The sequence below is a fragment of the Eublepharis macularius genome, chromosome 4, assembly GCF_028583425.1.
Source record: "Eublepharis macularius isolate TG4126 chromosome 4, MPM_Emac_v1.0, whole genome shotgun sequence".
Classification (NCBI taxonomy): Eukaryota; Metazoa; Chordata; class Lepidosauria; order Squamata; family Eublepharidae; genus Eublepharis; species Eublepharis macularius.
The window spans coordinates 12,408,485-12,432,259 of record NC_072793.1 but is presented as its reverse complement, the minus strand read 5'-3'; the positions used below and the strand labels follow the sequence as shown (position 1 = coordinate 12,432,259).

Here is a 23,775-nt window from a genome sequence, read left to right as displayed (position 1 = left end):
TTGCCACTGCCGCCTGCTCTCTCTGCTGCCACCACTGCTTGCTCTCGGGGTGCAGGAGCGCGTCCGGCACCCAGGGGCATGCTGCGCCACCTGGGGAGGGGGCGCCTCAGGGAGAAAGCTCCCCACCGGCCAGGTAAGTGGGCATGGGGGGAGGGTGGGATCAGGGGATCCCCCGCCCCGGGCGGGGGGATGGCAACCCTATGACAGGATATATCTACCATGAAAAATTGGTGGAAGAGGACTGTTACAAGTACATTAGGTAGTGGAAGAAGAAAAGAGAGGCCTGAACGATTACATCCATAGAAGTACAGAAAAATTAGTTCAAGCTGTGAAAACAGAGAACATATTAAAAACAACCGAAACAAACGCTGAATACATCTAAACATCTAAAAAATATTGAAGGAAAAAGTGACAACAGCCTAACTTGGGCATCGTTGAAGATGGGTACAATCAAGAAAGAAACTGAAGGTCTGATCTTCGCAGCACAAGAACAAGCATTGCAAACGAATGTTATGAAAGCCAAAATTCAGAAAATCAGTGAAAATCCAAAATGTCGACTTTGCCAGGAAAAAGATGAAACTGAATGCAGCAAAATTGCACAGACAGACTACAAAGCTAGACATGACAGGGTCGCAAAGCTGATTCATTGGTCATTGCGTAAAAAGTATAACTTGCCAGTATCAAAGAATTCATGGGAACATCAGGTGGAAAAGGTGCTAGAAAATGAACAAGTCAAGATCTTGTGGGATTTCAAGATTCAAACTGATCGGCACCTTGAACATAATACACCAAACATAACAGTCATGGAAAACTGAAAAGTCTGGATAATTGACATTGCAATTCCTGGGGATGCCAGAGTCGAAGAAAAAGAACAAGAAAAAATGATTAAATATAGAGATCTGGTAATAGAAACCACCTGACTATGGAAGAAGAATGCAACAGTAGTCCCCATTGTCATTGGGGCACTTGGAACCATCTCGAAAAACTTTGCAATTCATATGGAAAAGCTACAACTTTCTGACATAACACCTACAGAACTGCAAAAGACGGCGCTACTTGGAACAGTGTACATATTACTCCAATATTTGGTTGATACTTAGGTCTCCAGCGGAAACCTGTATCAGCTTAGCAAGGCCAATCAATAACAACACATGACCTCTGCTTATTGTTGATTGTGTTTCGGATAATTCAAACAACAACAACAACATTCGATTTATATACCGCCCTTCAGGACAACTTAATGCCCACTCAGAGCGGTTTACAAAGTATGTTATTATTATCCCCACAACAAAACACCCTGTGAGGTGGGTGGGGCTGAGAGAGCTCCAGAGAGCTGTGACTAGCCCAGGTTCCTAGAAATACTACTCACTACTACACCACTGCAATTTCACGATACAAATTTGCTCATACTTTTTAACGCTGCTTTTTTCTCAGGCCTAAGGACCGGAAGTTTGATTTGGTTTTTTGGTAAGGTACACAGAATACTGAATTCTCACCTAATACCACTTTCCGTAGAGTAGTATACATGTCAAACATATTCTGGAAAGATTGTTTTATTTGTCTTGTTAGAATTTTCACTTGTTTTTGTAGCAGGAACAGCCCTGAAAGTAACTCTGTGGTATAAAAGTATAAAGAAGGAATAATTTATAGGTGTCTAATTTTAGAAAAATATGTGAATGTAAAACTACTCCCAAGTTCTGTCATGTACAAAATCTTTTAATGACTTGTAGGAGCTGCTCCTGTATATTATTATTATTGCTATAAATCATTTTATAGTACATTATGTGTACACAGTACTTTCAAATGTTTATCTTGATTATCCTCACAGCTACTCTGAGAGGCAATATTAATACTTGGTGTTTATACAGTGCTTTTCGTAATTGCTCATAGCATTTCAGACACATGATCACAGTGGTAGTAACAACAGACCTACAAAGCAGACCAGAAATATACCAATACTACACACAGGCTGAGACAGATAAGTCAATTCATTACTGCCATGGGACTGGATTCAGAGGCTTTAAGGCTAAAGCCTTGTGCACTTAACTGCTACAATATACACCTAAACCACAATTTCCCCTATTCTACCAATGCCGAATACTACGGATCTGGGATCAGATCTCAGACAGGGCTTTTTTTCAGGGGGAACACGGGGGAACGGAGTTCCGGAACCTCTTGAAAATGGTCACATGGCCGTTGGCCCCGCCCCCTGATCTCCAGACAGAGAGGAGTTGAGATTGCCCTCTGCGCCGCTCGGCGGCGCGGAGGGCAATCTCAACTCCCCTCTGTCTGGAGATCAGGGGGCGGGGCCAACGGCCATGTGACCATTTTCTCCGAGGGCAACCTACTGAGGTCCACCACCTCTTTTCCCAGAAAAAAAGCCCTGATCTCAGACATGCAAAAAAGCAGTTCATCAGAGGAATGGATTGAGGGCACAGGCGGGGGGGGGGGGAGGGGTAGGTAGGACAATGTAGGCACCTGACTTTTTTCTCTCTTGGGGCTTAAAGCATCTGGGGAGGAGCCATTTTTTAGAGAAAGGCATGCACCATGTTTCGCCTCAATGCATATTGGCTATTCTCTACAGCTTCATTTTGATAAAACACATACTTGGGGATTTGATCACAGACCCACCCCACCCCACCATCCTGTGAAGCTTTGGCCCTGAAATGCAAAAGTGGTTATTTATTAAGGCCCCAAGGAGCCTTTTCAGGCAATTTAAATCCACTCACTTGTCTCTTCATGCTATACTCATACTAATGCTTATGGTGCAATATGAGAGCTCAGAAAGGCAGACACCTGTATTCTTGTTTGTGGCTCTCTAAAAACCAAATCAGGGAGGATGTGTGCACCAACACTAAAGAAGGGCAGCCCATGACTCAACAAATAAAAATAAAGCAAAAAAAACACCCAACCCTTTTGTTTCATTGGTACAGTTTACAGGGCTTTTGGAAACAAAAGCATCCTGTGTGACCTCTAAAACTAATAAATATATTGTGGCTTGATTTTCCTAAGCTGGAACCTGCTACTTGCCTACAAGAATCCTCACCCTAAAAGGACTGTTGTTCTTTCTAGAGTGACAAGATACTTCATTTGATTTTGCCACAATAGACAAATGCTACAATTGTTCTAGAATGTGTTCCTATGAAGGCAAGACATTTACATCTTTGTCTCAGTCCTCTTCATCTTTGTAATATGATGGACATATTCAAAAAGGATGTGGACAAAATCGAGAGGGTGCAGAGGAGAGCGACGAGGATGATCAGGGGTCCAGAGACTGAGCCCTACGAGGAAAGGCTGAGGGCCTTGGGAATGTTTAGTTTGGAGAAGAGGAGGTTGAGGGGGGGCATGATTGCTCTCTTTTAAGTATTTGAAAGGTTGTCATTTGGAGGAGGGCAGGGAGCTGTTCCAGTTGGCAGCAGAGGGTAGGACCCGAAACAATGGGCTTAAATTACATGCACAAAGGTACCGGCTGGACATTAGGAAAAACTTTTTCACGGTCAGAGTAGTTCAAAAGTGGAATCAGCTGCCTAGGGAGGTGGTGAGCTCCCCTTCACTGGCAGTTTTCAAGAAGAGGCTGGATGAATACTTGTCAGAGATGCTTTAGGCTGATCCTGCACTGGGCGGGGGGTTGGACTAGATGGTCTGTATGGCCCCTTCCAACTCTATGATTCTATGATACGGGAGTAATAATGCTGGCCTACCTCACAGAGTTGCTGTGAGAATTATTAAAATAAAGAAGTAAATTCCAGCAATCTTTTGAGGGAACCATAACTAAAGGCAAGAACGTTCACATCCTGTAAACTGGTGACTGACTCTTTGAAGGAAGCCGTCTACAGCACAATGCCTATCACAATCTCTCTCATCTCTTGGTAAGCTAATCTCTCGTTGCAGCCACTATAAAAGAAGTAAACTGCAGGGTGGTGTCCCAGACGATTCCTCCTCTTCTCTTTGATTTCACAGCACAATGTGATTTTTTTTCTCCAGGTAGGTGATGATGACGATGACGATGACGATGATGATCCTTCACATTCTGAGGCAGTAAATCTCTGAATACCAGTGCTAGGAGGCAACATCAGCAGAATGTTTTGGTTTGTTTTGGTTTCGTTTGGCCCTCCAGAGTAACTAGTTGGTCATTGTATGAGTCAGGACGCTGGACTGGATGAACCACTAGTCTGATCCGTCAGAGTTCTTACTTTCTTATTATAAATATCAGTGGTCATATTAATGGAGTAATGTTTGACAGTTAAAAATAACTAAGAACTTCAGAAGTTAGAGGAGTAGGTTCCGTGGCTGATTTATTTGTGTGCCCTTTTTTGAACCCATCCTTGGTTGTTCTGGGTCACTGCAATTTGCCCTTTCTGTACTCAGTCTACTACCTGTTATAATCCAGATGATCTATCAGCAGGGGTCATTTCACAGAAAGAGCTGGAGGAACTCATTAGCATAACTCATTAGCATATGCCACGCCCCTTGCCATTGCTGGAAATATGTCATTAGCATAACTGACTTGCATGTGCCACACCCCCTGACATCACCTATTCTGGCTGTTTTGGACCCAGTCCTGGCCATTCAGGGCTGAAATTGGGCCCAAAATGGCAAAAAGGGGCTGAAAATGGCTGAAAAGGGGCCCAAAAGGGTCAGGATCGGGCCGCTACTGAGCGGGAGAGTGATCCACCACCTGTCAGAGGCCCGATCCAGGCCTTTTCGGCCCCAATCCAGGCCGAAATGGGCCCAAAATGGCCGAGAGTCAGATGGGCAGGGCCACTTGACATGTGACCTCTTTGGGGAACTACCGGAACTGTGTTCCTGCGTGTTCCCCCTCGAAATGAGCCCTGTCTATCAGTCTGTGACCTTGTGCAATACAGGTTCCATCTGTCGGGAACATTTGGAAGTGGTGATTTTTGCATCGGTGCAGGGCTTTGGAATAAGACTCTTCCAACATTTCTCCGTTTCAGATCAGTTCCCCCGGCTCGGCAGTCTGCCATCCCATCCTTTGGCGTGCACACACAAAACACACTGTTCCCCACTCCCACTCCCACTGCTGAGACCCAGCCCAAGGGCCTTGCTGATTTAGCACCACTCCCTGTGTCAGCTTCAGCCATCCTGAGGAACCCCCACCCAGCAGTGACCGGAAACCAAGGACAGGAACAGTTCAGACTTCCTGCCCTTGTTGGCGTTTCCCTTCCAGCTGGAGCCAGGACAGGTGGTGATGGGGAAGCATTTCCCAGCGCACAACAGTAACCATGGGAGCATTTCAAAGGCTGGGGGCTCTCAGGCAGGCAGCAACTGGGTGGGTTGAAGGGAAGGGTCAAATAAGAGTGTCCTTATATCCTGGCTAAAAGTAGAAAAGGCCTATCAGGTCACAGGTCTTAAAACTACTGCCAAAGTGACAGGCCTCATCAAAGTCCTGTGGCTGATACCTTGAGGTCCTGCCTCTGGCAAATTACCCAGTGTGTGCCCCTGGCAAGATTCTTCTCCTATTTTTCTTTGCTCTGCAAAGAAACTTCTCTCTCAAGGGACATTGCTTTGCTGTTTCATTGTACTGGAGGATGGTCTACCTAAAGACTTCTCAGGGGAAGACTACGGAGAAGAAAGGCAAGTTGCCAGATTTGACCTGACTGACCTAGTGATGCCTTTGGTCTTTTTTCTCTGTAGAAGATGCTTCTCCTGAACAAAATGGCTTCCGTTCTTGGCAGGTTAAGGATGATGATAACCTCTAGGGCACAAGGTTTCTGAATGCTTCTGCCTACACCAATTATGTCATCTTTGTCTGTTTCTGAACAGTAGAGGCCCACAGGATCCTCATGCCCCTAAGCTGTCAGTCACCCAAACTAAGCAGAAGCTATGGTTGTTGTGGGTTTTCCGGGCTGTATTGCCGTGGTCTTGGCATTGTAGATCCTGATGTTTCGCCAGCAGCTGTGGCTGGCATCTTCAGAGGTGTAGCACCAAAAAGACAGAGATCTCTCAGTGTCACAGCGTGGAGAAGTGTCACACTGTGACACTGAGAGATCTCTGTCTTTTGGTGCTACGCCTCTGAAGATGCCAGCCACAGCTGCTGGCGAAACGTCAGGAACTACAATGCCAAGACCACGGCAATACAGCCCGGAAAACCCACAACAACCATCGTTCTCCGGCCGTGAAAGCCTTCGACAATACATTAAGCAGAAGCTGTTTATTAACAGGAAGCACTAGCTATAGAGAAAAGGAGAACAAGGTTGGTTAAGTAAGTTGTGGCCACTTGCCTTTCCTCTATCACTTGGCTGCTTTATGAATTTACCCATTCATTCAGTAACCACATAAACATGGTGGTTCAAAGAGAAGCACTTTTAAATCCTGTAGTTTAAGATGGTAGAGATCTAAGCATGTGCACCTACGATTAGGTGGATCTGTAACTGGTTGACAGATCACACCCAAAGAGTGCTAGTTAATGGTTCCTCATCCTCTTGGAGAAGAGTGACAAGTGGAGTTCCTCAGGGATCAGTCCTGGGACCTGTTCTGTTCAACATTTTTATAAATGATTTGGATGAAGGAATAGAGAGAATGCTTATTAAATCTGCAAATGATATTAAATTGGGAGAGGTAGAAATACGGTTGAAGACAGAGTAAGGATACAGGATGATCTTGACAAGCTGGAAAACTGGGCTAAAACAAAATGAATTTCAACAGAGATAAATGCAAAGTTCTGCATTTCGGAAGGAAAAATCAAAAGCATAATTATAGGATAAGGGAGACTTGTCTTGGCAGTAGTATGAGCGAAAAGGATCTAGGGGTCTTAGTAGATCATACACTGAACGTGAGTCAGCACTGTGATTTGTTAGCTAAAAAGGCCAATGTTTTGGGCTGTAAAAACAGAAGCAGAGTGTCCAGATCATGAGAAGTGATGGTATCGCTTTACTCTGCTCTGGTTAGACCTCACCTAGAGGATTGTGTTCAGTTTGGGGCACCACAATTTAAGAAGGATATATACAAGCTGGAATGCATCCAGAGGAAGGTGAGGGGTCTGGAGACCAAATCCTATGAGGAAAAGTTGAAGGAGCTCGGAATGTTTAAGCCTGTAGAGGAGACGACTGAGAGGTGATATGATAACCATCTTCAAGGCTGCAATATAGAGGATGGCATGGAGTTGTTTTCCACTGTCCCAGAATGTCAGACCAGAACCAATGGGTTGAAATTAAATCAAAAGAGTTTTTGGCTAAACATTAGGAAGAACAGTTAGAGCGGTCCCCTCAATGGAACAGATTTCCTCAGGAGGTGGTGGACTCTCCTTCTTTGGAGGTTTTTAAGTAGAGGCTAGATGGCCATCTGACAGCAATGCTGATTCTGTAAACCTGGGCAGATCATGAGAGGGAGGGAGGAATGGGTTACATCAGTGCTGCTAAGTTCTCGTGGCCTTCTTATGCCCAGGGTAATGCTGATCGCCACCTTGGGGTCAGGTAGCAATTTTACACAGGCCAGTTTGGCTAGGGATCCTGGAGGTGTTTTGCCACCTTCTGGGCATGGAGCAGGGGTCACTGGGGCAGTCAGGGGATAGGGGTAGTTGGGAATTTCCTGCATTGTGCAGGGGGTTGGACTAGATGACCCTAGAGGTACCTATGATTCTATAACTTCTCCCTTTACATGAATGGGACTTAAAAACCCCTCCATTTTGTTCGAATTGTGTGTGGGTATTTCACGTACCCAAGTTTGGTGTAGTGGTTAAGAGCACGGGACTCTAATCTGGAGAGCCAGGTTTGATTCCCCACTCCTCCACTTGAAGCCAGCTGGGTGACCTTGGGGTAGTCACAGCTCTCTGGAGCTCTCTCAGCCCCACCCACCGCACAGGGTGTTTTGTTGTGGGGATAATAATTACATACTTTGTAAACCACTCTGAGTGGGCATTAAGTTGCCCTGAAGGGCGGTATATAAATCAAATGTTGTTGTTGTTGTTATATAATGTAGCCTGTAACATCTATCTATCTATCTATCTATCTATCTATCTATCTATCTATCTATCTATCTATCTATCTATCTATCTATCTATCTATCTATCTATCTATCTATCTATCTATCTATCTATCTATCTATCTATCTATCTCTGCTCATATGGTTATTGCCTTAAGCAGAAATTAAAATGGGAAGAACCTTACTTAATACCATTTCTCTGATGTTTAATTATTGCCCCTGTACATTTTGTCACAGAAAGATTAATGGAATCATTTGTATCTGATAATAACCATGTTGTGGGGGGAGTAAATAAACATGGATGACAGTGAATAAAGGTTTAAACCAGGTTTAAACCCCTAAGCGCTTCTCCTCTACAATGTCAGTCCACTGTTTGACGTGGCATTTCATTGCTTCCATTTTGTAAAAGCTTCTGACCCAGAAAATAGCCACAGACTCACATCTGCATGACATCAACATATTTTCATGCTCTACTGGGGCCTGAGATGTCTTGAGCCATTCTCAGAAAGCCACTCACACAGGGAAATGTTAGTGTGAGGAAGAGCATTCCGGGACCCCTGCAGAGTTTATGTCATTGAGTCCCCAATGGAAGGGGAGAAAATAAGAGGTGGTTGTGTTCCCCTCCCCGCACCATGTCGTCTTTTCCAACCTTTCCCAAATATAAAATTAAAAAGAATAATGTATAAACGCACTATGTGTAATTTCATAAATTCAGGAAGAAGCTGACTGTGATGTTTTTAAGTGTGTGTGTGTGTCTTTAAATGCTTGGTGTGCTACAGTGGGGGTGAAAGAGAGGGATGAGTGAGTGATATGCTTGGTTGATGACTGAGAGTGTGGATGGAGTGAAAAGCTGTTTCATTTACTGAGTGGAGAAAAAAGAGGCAGTCTGGGGAAAGCAGGCAACCTGCGTGGAAGCCTGAGGGGCTTTGCATTCTAGTTCATTTAGGCAACCTGCGTGGAAGCCTGAGGGGGTTTGCATTCTAGTTCATTTAGGCAACCTGTGTGGAAGCCTGAAGGGATTTGCATTCTAGTTCATTTAGGCAACCTGTGTGGAAGCCTGAAGGGCTTTGCATTCTAGTTCATTTAGGCAACCTGCGTGGAAGCCTGAAGGGATTTGCATTCTAGTTCATTTAGGCAACCTGTGTGGAAGCCTGAAGGGATTTGCATTCTAGTTCATTTAGGCAACCTGTGTGGAAGCCTGAAGGGCTTTGCATTCTAGTTCATTTAGGCAACCTGCGTGGAAGCCTGAAGGGATTTGCATTCTAGTTCATTTAGGCAACCTGCGTGGAAGCCTGAACTGTGTGTGTCTGTGAGAGAATTTTCATTCTGTCTGAAGCACACAAACTCTGTGTGTGCCTGAGAGAGAAAATTTGTGTATATCTGTGTGATTGAGCCTATGAAGAGAAACTTTAAGAACTGGTAACTGCCTTTGAAACCATCAAGCTTAACTTTCTTAAACCGATATGCTTCTTGTAAAAATAAAAGATTTTTTTTTTAAATCCCAGAGTTATTCCTATATCCCATTCCTTTCCTCAGGGCCACATAGTACACGGAGCCTGGTGCTTGGGCACATTATTAAAAGGGGAAATTTAAATTATTTCCTGATGGCAGCAATCTACCCAGAGGGTGAAAGAGAAGTGTTAAAGGCAAAATTGAACTGAAATAGAAAGGAAGCCGTAACACGGACCATTAAACAATTAGATATCAATAAAACCCTAAATCATAAGTACATTATCTCTGGAAATATATAGCAACAACCCAGCGTCCAAAATCAGCCTCTTCCTCCAAGCGCATGGTCCTAACAGATGGCCTCTTTATAGAACAGGCAACACAAATGTTGACCTATGCAGTGTGGCATGATACTGGCCCAACAGATTAAAGTCCTCAACCAGCTTCCTCCTCCATTTTATTAATTCATTCATGTTATTTATAGTTCACCTTTCTCACTGAGACTCAACACGCCAAACTGCAGCGAGGATACCAGAAATGGGCACATCCAGTGAGAGTTTGCAACCCACCAGAGCACACGCTGGAAGGCCTGGGGGTCTGCCTCCAGAGTCTGGGCTGGACTATTCTCCTGTTTATTTCTCCAGCACTGTGTGACTGCTTTCATCTCAGCTCAGTAGGATGTAGGCAAAATCATGTAAGATAAGGCTGCATGTGTACTACAATGTGTGCCATCAAGGCACTTCTGTACTTGGGTTGGGTTTGTGGCACACTTGTCAAAAAGGTTGGCCACCACTGGCTTACCCAATGTGGTTGGTCCTTAAAGAGATCTCCAGCTCCTTCAGCACTTTGGTGGATTCCTGTACTCTCCGACGGAACTTCTGTAGAGACAAGGTTCATACTTTATTGACAGGCCCCTTTCTCCTCCACAAATAAAAATGCAAAAGCAAGGCTAGATTAACCATCAGATTAGATACATTCCAGTGTATTTAACTTTCCTACTCCTCTCCACCCCATTTCCCCTCATTCTTTCCTTTCCCTTTATTCTCATATCTAGTTCAGTGTTTCCCAACCAGGGTTCTGTGGAACCCTGGGATTCCACAGGTCATTGTCAGGGGTTCCATGAGAAACTGTGGAATAAATAAATAAATCTTATATTGACTTTGGATGTGAATTTGTAAACTTAATTTTGATTTGATATTTTGATATTTGGGGGGGGAAAGTTTAAATAATACAAAAAAAGACAGGGGAAATGCTTCACTTTTTTCTGGCAATTTATGCTCACATACATAGCAGTTCTTTACGAATAAATTTTCCTGACAATAGTTTAGCAGTAATGGAATTGCACTCCCCGCCATCAACATTCTCCAGCCTATAAACGTTTTTGTAGGTTCCTCAGGATTTGAAAGAATAATGTAGCAGTTCTTCCACAGAAAAAAAAGGTTGGGAAACACTGATACTAGCTGACAACCATGTATATGTGTGTGCTACATGCCGTCAAGTTGCCTCTGACCTATGGCGACCCTATGAAGGAAAGATCTCCAAAATGTCCTATTATAAACAGACTTGCTCAGATCCTGCAATCTGGAAGATGTGGCTTCCTTTACTGAGGATAGCCATCTCGTTTTAGGTCATCCTCTTCTCCTACTGCCTTCCACTTTTCCTAGCATTATTGACTTTTCCAGAGAATCTTGTCTTCTCATAATGTGACCAAAGTATGATAGCCTTACTTTTCTCATTTTAGCTTCTAGGGAGAATTCAAGCTTGATTTGATCTAGTATCCATTTATTTGTCTTTTTGGCTGTCCACGGTATCTGCAAAACTCTCCTCCAGCACCACATTTCAAATGAATCAATTTTCCTTCTGTCAGCTTTCTTCGCCATCCAACTTTCACATCCATACAAAGTAATGGGGAATACCATAGTTTGGATTATCTTGATCTTGATTCCCAGAGAGACAACTTTATCTTTAAGGATCTTATCTAGCTCCCTCACAGCTGTTCCTCCAAGTCTCAATCTTCTTCTGATTTCTTCATTGCTGTTCCCTTTTGGTTAATGATTGAGCCAAGGAATAGAAAATCCTGAACAATTTCAGTTTCCTCTTTGTCAACATTAAAGCTGTGTAATTTTCTCAGCAGTCATTACTTTTGTCTTCTTGAAGTTCAGCTGTAATCCTGCTTTGGCGCTTTCTAACTTTCATTAGTAGTGGTTTCAAGACTTCAGTATTTTCTGCTAGTAATGTGGTATCATCTGCATATCTCAAATTGTTAATGTTCCTTCCACCAATCTTCACTCCACCTTCTTCTAGATCTAATCCAGCTTTCCTTATGATATACTCTGCATAGAGGTTGAACAGGCAGGGAGATAATATGCATCCTTGTCTGACACCCTGGAAACCATGTATATACATAGTTCTGTATAAATAGTGAAACCATGCTCTAAGAGTTTATTAGGCCAAAAGAAATTTTTAAAAATGGATAAATCAGTAGTAGGGATCTGGCAGGAGAGTCTCTGATGGTAGCAGAAGAACAGATTTCCCTATAACCATAAATCATGATAATTTTGGCATTATTTATAGATATATGAGAAATATTTCTCTGTGTATGAAGAGAGGGCTGGTAGAACGTAAGTGAGTATTCTGCCGCATGCAGGTACCTTAAGTGGCCATAGGTAAGGGGAATTTGTTGTAAGCTAGGACTGGAGAGCCTGACTGACATAAAGTCAGTCTCAGTGAGAAAGGCAGACGATAAATAAAATTAATCAATTGATAAGTCAGGCCTACACTCATGTGTAAGCCTGTACTGGAAAAAGGGTTTGGGGCCTAGGACCTAGGCCTGATTAATACACTGCAGATTAATACGATGCAGATAACTGAGCTGTACCTAGGGTTGTATTAATTTGCATGTTTAGCAAAGGCTCATGGGGCATGTGTATTAAAAAAAGAGGTCACCATGACTAGGAGAGGAAGTATAATACAGGACTAGGCTATCTGGAAATAAAAAACAGATGAAGCTCCTGCTCTTTGGAAGGCAAAGCTTGTTACCAAACTTTGGAGCTAAGAAGATCACAGAGCTGAATCTTCCCTGGGAGAAGTGGAGTAACTGACAACAGCTGAAAAAAACTAATGAAGAACAAAGAACAGGAATCGCTGGTTACTTAATTTGCTTACAGCTTGAGACCAGTACCCTAGTACAGAGTTTCCCCCACTTTGTCTTACTAGAAAAAAGGGGAACTGCTCCTAGGGCAACAAGCAAGCTCCAGGATTCAGGCAGCATCTTCACAACACAAACAGAGTCCTGCTGTGGCGAGGCCTTTTGGATATTTCGGAAGCTGTTCCAGGCATAGCCTCTGGCCAAATCCACATAACTGTCTGCTTACTTTACCAAGGGACTGTGAGTAGGACTTGGGGTCACTGGTTACTGATCCAGTATTGATAACTTTGGGAATGTTTTCATAGTTGTGTTTAAATAAATTGCATTTATATTTTGATTTGGTAAACATTGAACCTGGTCCTCTTGACTCTGGGGGTTACACGTGTCTGTCTTTTTCACAACAACTGCTACCTGCTCCTCAGCTGTTGGCAAAATTACTACAAGCCATGAATGCAGCACACATAATTTTATACATATAAGAATGAATGCAGGAAAATACACCTAAAAGGTTGCTCAGTAATGTAGCATGGCATGTCCTGCTCAGGTTCAGAAGGAATGGTTAATGCTTTATTCTTTGCCGTGTGTGTGTGTGTGTGGGGGGGTGCTCTTTGGCATTCCTATGTTTCAAGCCCACATATACAAGATAAATATAAAACTTCAAAAGTCTTACCTTACGAGTGACCCCTGGGTCAAGAAAGCTCTTCAGTTTCTGGATGTATGTGTGGGGTGGGTTCTTCACCTGAAATCTTTCCTGCCCCAGGTTAGCCATAAAGGAAAAGGGAACAAAAAGAAAGAATGGCTGAGAGGTCTTTAAAAACACAAGGTACCATCCTCAGTCTGGATCACTGTGCGGGAAAAGGGCTTCCCTCGAGTGGATTTATTAACATAACATGTCTTCCTGGACATGAGCTCTTACTTCACTCAAGGAGTGTCTGATGGCATAATTTGAATACTAGATGCTTCCTTATGTCTGTATCCAGGGCTTTTTTTCAGAGGGAACGTGGTGGAACGGAGTTCCGGAACCTTTTGAAAATGGTCACATGGCTGGTGGCCCCACCCCCTGATCTCCAGACAGAGGGGAGATCCCCCTGATCAGGGAGATCAGGGGGCGGGGCCACCAGCCATTTGACCATTTTCTCCGAGGGCAACCCACTGAGTTCCACCACCTCTTTCCCCAGAAAAAAGCCCTGTCTGTATCACTAATCATCTGGACAGCAAAAGCACTTCCAGACTCCATTCCATTTGTACAGACTCTGTTCTGGCTCTTCCATAGCCTTTTCCCCAGCTCAAATGCTGTGACGACCAATTCACAACGTTTTCATGCCCGCTATGGCTACGGGCCCTGTCAGCAGGCATGGTCTGGGAGTGCCATGCGTGGAAATTAATTTGAAAGCACAATTCAGACTGAGATTACAGCACACAGATGGAGGGTTTCGCCTGCACCTTTCCGTGCTATTTTCCTCACTGCAAATGGCCCCAAGGAGCCGCTATATGCCCCACTGCGGAAACTAACATTGACGTTTCCCCAGTGGGGCAAAATAGCAGCTTCTAGTGGGCATTTCAGATCAGGAAAATGGCATGAAGGGAAGGCTTAAATCCCCTCTCCCGCTCTCAGCTGGGTCCATGCACCTGGGAATTGCCAAGCATGGAATTCCCACAACTCGTGTGTCCGCAGGGCCCATGGTAGACTCATGGTGAACATGAGGACTTGGTAATGCATGAATTAGACCCCATCCAGCACAGAAGGTCTACTTGCAAAGAAACCTGCATGGATTGGGTTACAGGATCTCCTTTTCCCCCTATAGGTTTGCCCTACCTATCCTCTTGCTTTTGTTTCGGTAGAGAGAAAAAGAATATCCTGTGATCTAAATAGACCATCCTAGATAAATTTCTGCTATTCACATATATGGGATTGGTATTACTTTTAGGATGAGAGGTCTCAGGGTAACAAAGTGAGTCACGTTGTGTAGGCAAGAGTTCAGATCAGCAAACTTTATTGGCATTGTGGTAGGCAGGAGTTGCCACAGAGGGAACAAACTCATCCTAGGCTTCCCCTGGGTTTCAGGGAAGAGAGGGAGGAACCATACCACAGTGTAATATGGACAGCTGTGTGTCAGGACTCTAGGCTTTGAACCAAGAGCCTCATGACTAGGGCTTTTTTCAGCTGGAACGCAGTGGAACGGAGTTCTGGAACCTCTTGAAAATGGTCACATGGCTGGTGGCCCCGCCCCCTGATCTCCAGACAGAGAGGAGTTGAGATTGCCTGGCAATCTAAACTCCTTCTGTCTGGAGATCAGGGGGCGGGGCCACCAGCCATGTGACCATTTTCTCCAAGGGCAACCCACTGAGTTCCACCACCTCTTTCCCCAGAAAAAAAGCCCTGCTCATGACCAACACTCTTGAAGAAAAAAGTCCTTTCTCTTTCACAGAGGCTTAATGTATGGAAAGAGGCAGATGAAACTTTTCAAGGCGGGGAGGTAAGTAACATCACTGATAAGTAAGTAACTTCTCATTAAGCCTCTACTAAAGGGACATTTGTTTCTTCAGGTCGTTGACCACCTTACTTGAGAATGGGACTTAACCTAGTATGGGACCGTAGATTTTGTGTGCCCAAGCCTCAGAGCCCAGGTCAGAAAGGGACTGAGAGGAGAGGGGTCTGCTATTATAAGTAGCTTGAAAAAAGGTCCTCGTTCCACCAATTCACATGGCAACTTACAAGTGACACACAAAATGGCTCTGTTTGAAAACGGCAATCACAGTTTCTTAGTCACTGTTCCTTAGACACCTCAGCATCTTTTTTCACAGTTATGACGAAGAGAACTGTGATTCTCGAAAGCTTATGCTACAATAAAATCGGTTAGTCTTAAAGGTGCTACTGGACTCTTTTTGATTTTGCTGTTACAGACTAACACGGCCAACTCCTCTGGATCTATGACTGTCTTTTAGAGTATCAAAAAAATGTTGGTCAGCATTTTGTTGAGTCAACCTGATTTCTCCAGAACTAAAAACTGAATGCCTGACATGAGTTAAAAGAGCTTTTCTCCCAGACGGTCCGTGACTCACAGATGGGTACAGTCAGGGCTTTTTTTCTGGGAAAAGAGGTGGTGGAACTCAGTGGGTTGCCCTCGGAGAAAATGGTCACATGGCTGGTGGCCCCTCCCCCTGATCTCCAGACAGAGGGAAGTTGAGATTGCCCTCCGCGCCGCTCAGTGGCACGGAGGGCAATCTCAACTCCCCTCTGTCTGAAGATCAGGGGGCGGGGCCACCAGCCATGTGACCATTTTCAAGAGGTGTCAGAACTCCGTTCCACCGCGTTCCAGCTGAAAAAAAGCCCTGGGTACAGTGTTGAAGTTTTAACCATTCATTGTGTGGGTAAAAGAGACGCCATCCCCCAAATGCCAACAAATTCAACAGTCAAACAGAAAAATGTATCATGATTAGGGGATGCAACCTGCTCTCTTTGAAGGAAGTTTAACTGTAGCTCAGGGGGACCTAAAATAGTTTGTGACAGCAGCCCTGCCATTTTAAGATTTCTACCTTTAATGAGAGAACAGAACCTCTCCCCTTATCAGCCCTCTCTTACCTGGTCACAAATAAGGTCCCATTTCTTCTCGTTGTCGTATTGCCTCAGGAGACGGGCTTTGTCGGGAGGGAGGTTCATGGAACTCTGAGAAGAGCAGAGAAACAGGGAGTGAGGAAGCTGCAGGTTTTTTCAGCATTGTTAGAGTTGCAGGAATGATAGAAGAGTGTGCAGGGACCTCCCCTTTTGAGAGAAATGGTATAGCACTGGGTTGTTGAAGAGCATATTGACACTTACCGGTATGCTAACTGAGTGATGGATATGATTGGCACAACTCAGGACTAGAGATGGGTACGAACCTAAATACGACCCAAAAAAACCCACGAACCAGGCTGGTTCGGGGGTCACGAACCAGGGTTTGTGGAAGCTCCTTTTCACAGAACTTCCACGAACTGTACACTGGTTCGTTGGGTCGTATTTACAGGGGCAGTTTAAATGGCCATTTCCCCAGGGAAATGGCCATTTAAACCACCCCTCTTTAAGGGACTTGCAAGGTCAGGTCCCTTTAAACTATCAGCTGGCAGGTGGCAGGGGGATCCCCCCCTACAAGGTCAAGTCCCTTTAAACGATCAGCTGGCAGGCAGCAGGGGGGATCCCCCCCTGCCGCCTGCCAGCTGATCGTTTAAAGGGACCTGCCACTTACAAGGCAGGAAAGGGCCCTTTAAACTGCTAAATGCCCCTTTCCCTGCCACTGTTAAGGCCAGAAAGGGACATTTAAACCCCATGAACCACAAACTGGTTCATAACTGGTCCAGTTCTGTGGTTCGTAGTTCGTGAAAGCCACGAGCCATGAACCTTCTGGTTCGTTTTTGTTGTTGCTCCGTGCCCATTTCTACTCAGGACTGGCCTGGTTCTCTTTAATGTCCACAACAAAGTTAATTAAAAGCTTTTTATGTCCAGAAATAATATACTGTATGATCTTCAGCTCTTTCAAGTGAAGACCTTGCCAGTCAGCCACGGCATTCATTTTTACAAATTATGATCATCTTTATCTGTCTAGATTTGTCCTTCCTTCTCTTTCAAAACTTTTTGCTTTCCCCTCATTTTTATTTCACTCTCTCCCAAAGATAGTCATGGTATCTTGTGTGACCTACTTGACATTGGGTTAAAAACCCAGCTTTGTATTATGATACACCAGCTGAAGCCCAAGATACAAAGACTTTAATTCTAAGTACCATGATATATTAATGCTATTGGCAACCACAACGAGACCAGACACATTAGAGACAGGGCCTCTATATCTTCTAAGAGCTGTGTTTGCAAAATAAAAATTCAACGGAGACAGTCATATCCAAGTGCTATACAAAAGCTGCACTGAGTACTTTGTTTACAAAATATCAATGTACCAGACCTTGGTTTAGCAGAACAGAAGAAAAAAATCTTCCATCCTTTCCTTTTCTCTGTGTTTTCACATAATCCTTTGGATGGATTGCCAGCTCAGGACTAAAAGAGCTTCTGTAGACAAGACGGCTACAGATAGCAATCAAAAATGAATTTTTAAAAAATGAGAATATCATATAAGGCCTTTGGTCCATCTTGCACAATAATTTCTACTCTCAGCGGCAGCGGTCCTCGCTTCCCAGGAGGAATCTTTTCTTGCCATGCTACCTGAGATCTTTTTAACTAGACAGATGCCAGGAATGAAACCTGGGGCCTTAACATCAGAGATTATTTTTGACATGGTAAGCAAAAGTTTTTAAAAAGAAGTGAGGCAGGATGAAAGCTCATGGTGAGGATGCCAACCCCACTTTCACCTATGGCAAATGGATTCTGTAGGATTTTGCATTCTTTTAAAAACTCAGATAACCTATTTGAGCAAAAGCAGGGCTTTTTTTCAGCTGGAACGTGGTGGAACGGAGTTCCGGAACTTCTTGAACATGGTCACAAGGCTGGTGGCTCCGCCCCCTGATCTCCAGACAGAGGGGAGTTTAGATCGCCCTCCACACCACTGAGAGCAATCTAAACTCCCCTCTGTCTGGAGATCAGGGGGTGGGGCCACCAGCCATGTGACCATTTTCACCGAGGGCGATTTAAACTTTAAAAAACTCCCCTTGTTCCAGCTGATCCAAAGTGACGTCATTGGCCCTGGAAGCATGCGTGCCCATTGCGTGCGCACATGTGGTACCAGGGGCACCACCTTCCACCAAGAGGTGCTGGCAACCCACTGAGTTCTACCACCTCTTTTCCCAGAAAAAAAGCCCTGAGCAAAAGTATGTCTACATGCCATAAGAAACAAAGCCTTTCTCAAACTACTTTTAACTCTCTTTATGGTTGTTCTCTCCAGCCTTAATTGCTCACGCCCTGTGCCTAAAGTTACCATCCTCCAGGCAGGGCCTGGAGTCTTCACAGAATTACTGATCTCCAGGCTACAAAGATCAGTTCTCCTTCATTTTATCTTCACAACAGCCCTGCGAGGTTGGGCAGGCTGAGAGTGAGTGGCTTAAGAATACCCAGTAAATTTCATGGCTGAGTACGGACTTGAACTTGGAACTTCCCATCCTACCCCAATATGCTAACCACTGGCTTTCATGACTGATTGTACAGCCACAAATATGAGGTGGTCAATGCATACATTCAGCCCCCAAGACAGAATTACCACATAGCTTCTACCAAAAGAAAATATAGGGAACAGTTTCTGTAGATATGTAATAAAATCATGACAATGAGCTAAATGACACAAAGCATTTTTTCTAACTCTGCTTAGGATTGCTCTACTACTGCTCTGGCCTTCCTTTCAGTGAGCCTCCATTGCGGGCGGATATTCTGTCAGGTGCAATTGGACCTTGCCCCAGAGATGCAGTCGAAGCTTGCCCTCAGAGGAGGCGGAAACTGCATCTCTGCATGAGTCAATGATCTGAGCTCACCTGCTTCCAAACAGGAGGTGCACTCAGAACTTTAACTCATGCAGAAGCACAAAGGGTGGAAACTGGTTTCAGTTGTAGAGTGATTTCTGTCTCCTATTTTAACTCAGAAGAAGCGTGCTTTTAGTGGAACACACTGGACTAGGATTCTCCTGAAATGGCTACTCTGTGTAAAAATGTCGTGCACATACGCACTGCATAGAATGCCAGAGGTTTCCATGTGACTCCGCTTCTTGGTACCATCAGTCATAAAGGGGAAGCAGTGAGTGACCCTGATCAATTTTATCTGTGTAAACACACCGGAGATGATACTGAAGGAAATTACCAACTTTCTCTGGGGCAGGCATCTAACATGCTCGCATGGATAAAATTTGGCTACAGAATATAGAGATTTATTCAAGGATCCTAAAGTCCTGCTGAACAGTCCAATAGCCTTTGGTACCTTTCCTGACTCTACAAGCTATCGATCAAGTCCGTGCCTGCAACAGAGCATCTACGAGACCAAATTTACCTCAGCTTTGTGAGGATGTAAAGCCCACACATGCAACCTGCACTGCAGTTGTGTAATCTGTAGTGAGTCAAGGTGAGCAATGGAACCCGATCTTTCAGTGTGCCATTTCTGGTTTACAATGCTTAGCTTCCCAACGCCTGCTGCATTGAACCAGGCAGTGTCTCTTGCAAACACCAATTAAATAACATTAATGATAGCAATGATAACGATGATGTAGATGTAGCTGAGATGTAGGGAAATGAAACTCCAGGTATGATTGCCTCAAACCCTCAGACCTCTTTTTTTTAGAAATAAGCATTCACACACACATAATTATCTTACATGGGCATGCACATACACACTGTTTCTTGTACCATTCTAACACATACATAAACATTTATACATTTATGCACTCCTTTATATCATTCACACAGTCCCCAGCTCCATTCATCTGCATTCTCGTATGATTTTTCTTGCTCTGTTCAGAAATTCACTCATCCACTCCACTATACCATTTGTGCACACATATTTATTCCTTTAAACCATTCCCGCATCCATATATGCCATTGTACCATTTACACACACTCAGGCCTGGTTCACGGAGGGCCAGTTCCACTTACCAAAGGCAGGCTACCTGCCAGATTAAGAAGCCCTCTGACTCACTTGTTCTCTGACTCCTTGGAAATGTAAGGAGGATGGAGCCTCAACAATGTCACTTTTGTTTTAGAAAGGAAGGAATTAGAAGTGACGAGAGTGGCTTTGGGAAGGCAGAAGGCCCACACTACATTCCTCTGATGCGCTCCCAACAGAGCCCCTACTGGCTTTGAGGCTGCCTCAACACTAAACCCTCCCTTTCCAGTTCAGTTTGGTGCCATTTTTGTGTAGTGGTTAAGAGCACGGGACTCTAATCTGGAGAGTCGGGTCTGATTCCCCACTCCTCCACTTGAAGCCAGCTGGGCGACCTTGGACTAGTCACAGCCCAACCAACCTCACAGGGTGTTTTGTTGTGGGGATAATAATGACATGCTTTGTAAACCACTCTGAGTGGACATTAAGTTGTCCTGAAGGGTGGTATATAAATCAAATGTTGTTGTTATTACATTGATAGCCAGGGCTTTTTTTCAGCTGCAACGTGGTGGAACGGAGTTCCGGCACCTCTTGAAAATAGTCACATGGCCGGTGGCCCCGCCCCCTGATCTCCAGACAGAGAGGAGTTTAGATTGCCCTCCACGGCACTCCAGCAGCACGGAGGGCAATCTAAACTCCCCTCTGTCTGGAGATCAGGGGGCGGGGCCACCAGCCATGTGACCATTTTTGCCTAGGGTGATTTAAACTCCTAAAAACTCCCCCCTTGTTCCAGCTGACCGAAAGTGACATCATTGTGCGGTCCTGAGTTCCACCACTGAGTTCGACCACCTGTTCTCCCAGAAAAAAAGCCCTGATGATAGCGAAGTAGAAAGCTGACTTCGAAGGGTGTCGCTCTGCTTAGGATGACCCTGTGGCCGTTTCCACACACGTTGAATAATGCACTTTCAATGCACTTTCGCAATCCTTTGGAAGTGGATTTTTTGTTCCACACATGGAAAATCAGTTTCAAATGTTCACTAAAGAGTATTGAAAGTGGATTATCCAACGTGTGTGGAAGCAGCCTGTTAGTCCAATGTAGGCGGGGGCAAAAGCAAATGGGCTGGAGAACCCAACTTTCCACCTAGAAGATGTCGGGGGATTACACCATTTTCAGGTTGCCAGCCTCCAGGTGGTGGCTGGAGATCTCCCAGAATCACAAGTGATCCAGCCAACAGAGATCAGTTCCCCTGGAGAAAATGGCTGCTTTGGAGGTTGAACTCTGTGGCATTGCACCCTGCTGAGGCCCCTCCCTTCCCCAAACCCCACCCTCTCCAGGTTCTACCCCCAACATCTCCAGGAATTTCCTAACCCAAAGCTGGCAACTCTTCACGATTTGCCACCAAAAACAGAGATTCCAAACCATTGGTTCTATCTATCTCCATTAAATACTGAAGATTGAAAAATAAGCCTTTCAGGGCAGTCCTAAGAAGAGTTACTCCAGTCTAAGGTCATTGATTTCAATGGGCTTAGCCTGGAGTAACTCTTCTTAGATGCCAAGGGATTGCTGGTTTCCTACATCTTTGGCATCTTCAGCTGGCCGTAATCAGTTATAAGACTCTGCTCCTATTCTCACCACACACTGTCTAACACACCTGTAGTGCTCATTTAGAAAGCAGGAGGAAAAGAGGCTAAAGCTATGGTATGCTTTGGCCTTTCTTGGGAGGGTCAATGGCTCAATGGTAGAGCATTTACTTTGCATGCTGAAGTCCCCAGTTTCAGTCCCTAGCATCTCTGCTTAAAATATAAGGTAGTCGGTGATGGGAAAGACCCTGAGATCCTGGAGAACCAGTGCCAGTCAGAGGAGACCATTTGATCTTGATAGAAAAGACAGTCTGGGTGTAAAGCAGCTTCATGTGTCTGTGTATTTAGGGGTTTCTTCCCAGGCCTGTAGATAGTTCAATAAACCATGTGGAAGCAGCAGGGGTGCCACATATTTGACACCCTTAAAGAACCTGGTAAGCAGGGCTTTTTTTCTGGGAAAAGAGGTGGTGGAACTCAGTGGTGGAACTCAGGACCACACAATGATGTCACTTTGGGTCAGCTGGAACAAGGGAGGAGTTTTTTAAAGTTTAAATTGCTCTTGGTGAAAATGGTCACATGGCTGGTGGCCCCGCCCCCGATCTCCAGAGAGAGGGGAGTTTAGATTGCCCTCCGCTCAGCGGTGTGGAGGGCAATCTAAACTCCCCTCTGCCTGGAGATCAGGGGGCGGGGCCACCGGCCATGTGACCATTTTCAAGAGGTGCCGGAACTCCGTTCCATCGCATTCCAGCTGAAAAAAAGCCCTGCCGGTAACACTCTCAGACCTTGTGTACGACACTCTTGGCCTCCTGAAGGGCTATCTCTTGTGGCAGGTTCCTGTGTGCCAGCTGCACTTCTCTCAGTGGCTGATACATGTCATGACATCACAGATTGTTCAATCATCTTCAGCCCAATGACGGGCTTTTTCAGTCATAGCACCTATGCACAGGAAAATTTTACCAGAGCAGGTGAGGAGGACACACATCCGTTAGCTTTCAGGAGGCCCTATAATGTATTTTTAAGAGTGAAGGCATCTATGCTGTTGACAGGTTGCTAGGGTTTTTTGTCTGTGGATTGTGGGGTTTTTACAGTTGCCATTAATTTTTTTTATGTAAGCTGCTTTGGGACTCTTTTTTGTAGGGAGGGGGAGGGGGAGACAAGAAACAAATATTTTAAATAAATAAGTAAAGATAGTACGGCCATGAAAATCAGGACCCTGTAGGAATCCTAAGTCTTAGATGGCACAAATATGGCAAGGGATAGGCCCCACCCTAATTAAGGGGCAGGTATGAGGAATCAGAAATACCCAGTTTCCTGGGGGTAAAGTGTAGATGATTGGGGAAGGCAATGGCAAACCCAGGGCTTTTTTTCAGCCGGAACACAGTGGAACGGAGTTTCGGCACCTCTTGAAAATGGTCACATGGCTGGTAGCTCCGCCCCGATACCCAGACAGAGGGGAGTTTAGATTGCCCTCCGTGCCGCAGCGCAGAGGACGATCTAAACTCCTCTCTGTCTGGAGAGAGGAGAACAAACTCTCATTTGTTGGAGGAATCAGAGAGTTTATCATTTTTCCATGTCCCCAAATAGGGTGCCACCAGGGAGTGGAGGATACCCTGCTCCCATCCTCTGCCCCCGCCTGCCACCACTCAAGGAATGCTCAGAAAGCAAAAAACCTCCTGGCCCAGCACTCAGCAGGCTCGCTCCATCTGGGCATGACATCACTTCTTCAAGTCATCTCATCTCACCTGGCAGCAGGCATGCTCCTGCGCTTCACATGGGCCATCACTTCCAGAAGTGATGTTATCGCACCCGGCGGAAACACATGAATGCAAAGAAGGTCGGCCACAGCACGTGCCAGGTTCCCCCTCCCTGCTGGGAGGGTAAAGAAACGCAGCAATCCTATCCCCAAATAAGACCGAATTTTTCAAGAATATGATTATGATTATAATTCAACTTCACAAAATCTTTATAGTCTTTAGATATCATAATGCCATGGCCCAGTCTGGGCTCAGGGATAGCGAGGACTCCTCGGGAGGGGAGGAGCTTTGTGTAGCCAGCCAGGACTCCTCAGGAGAAGAGGAGCTCTGAGTAGCCAGCCCTGACTCAGCAGAGGCCGATCAGAGTTCACAGCCAGCAGCTGAGACAGAACCACCGGTACTCC

General features: G+C 45.0%; 1 protein-coding gene across 1 annotated transcript in view; it reads right to left on the bottom strand.

The window, feature by feature from the left end:
- Nucleotides 1–23,775, bottom strand: part of FMNL3 (formin like 3) — a 138,633-nt gene that overhangs the window by 59,976 nt on the left and 54,882 nt on the right. Inside the window, exons 2-4 of the mRNA XM_054976159.1 lie at nt 16,122–16,205; nt 13,209–13,289; nt 10,192–10,268 (exon numbers count right to left, since the gene is read on the bottom strand). Of these exons, the coding sequence (XP_054832134.1) occupies nt 10,192–10,268; nt 13,209–13,289; nt 16,122–16,205 (242 nt within the window). The remainder of the gene's footprint in view (nt 1–10,191; nt 10,269–13,208; nt 13,290–16,121; nt 16,206–23,775) is intronic.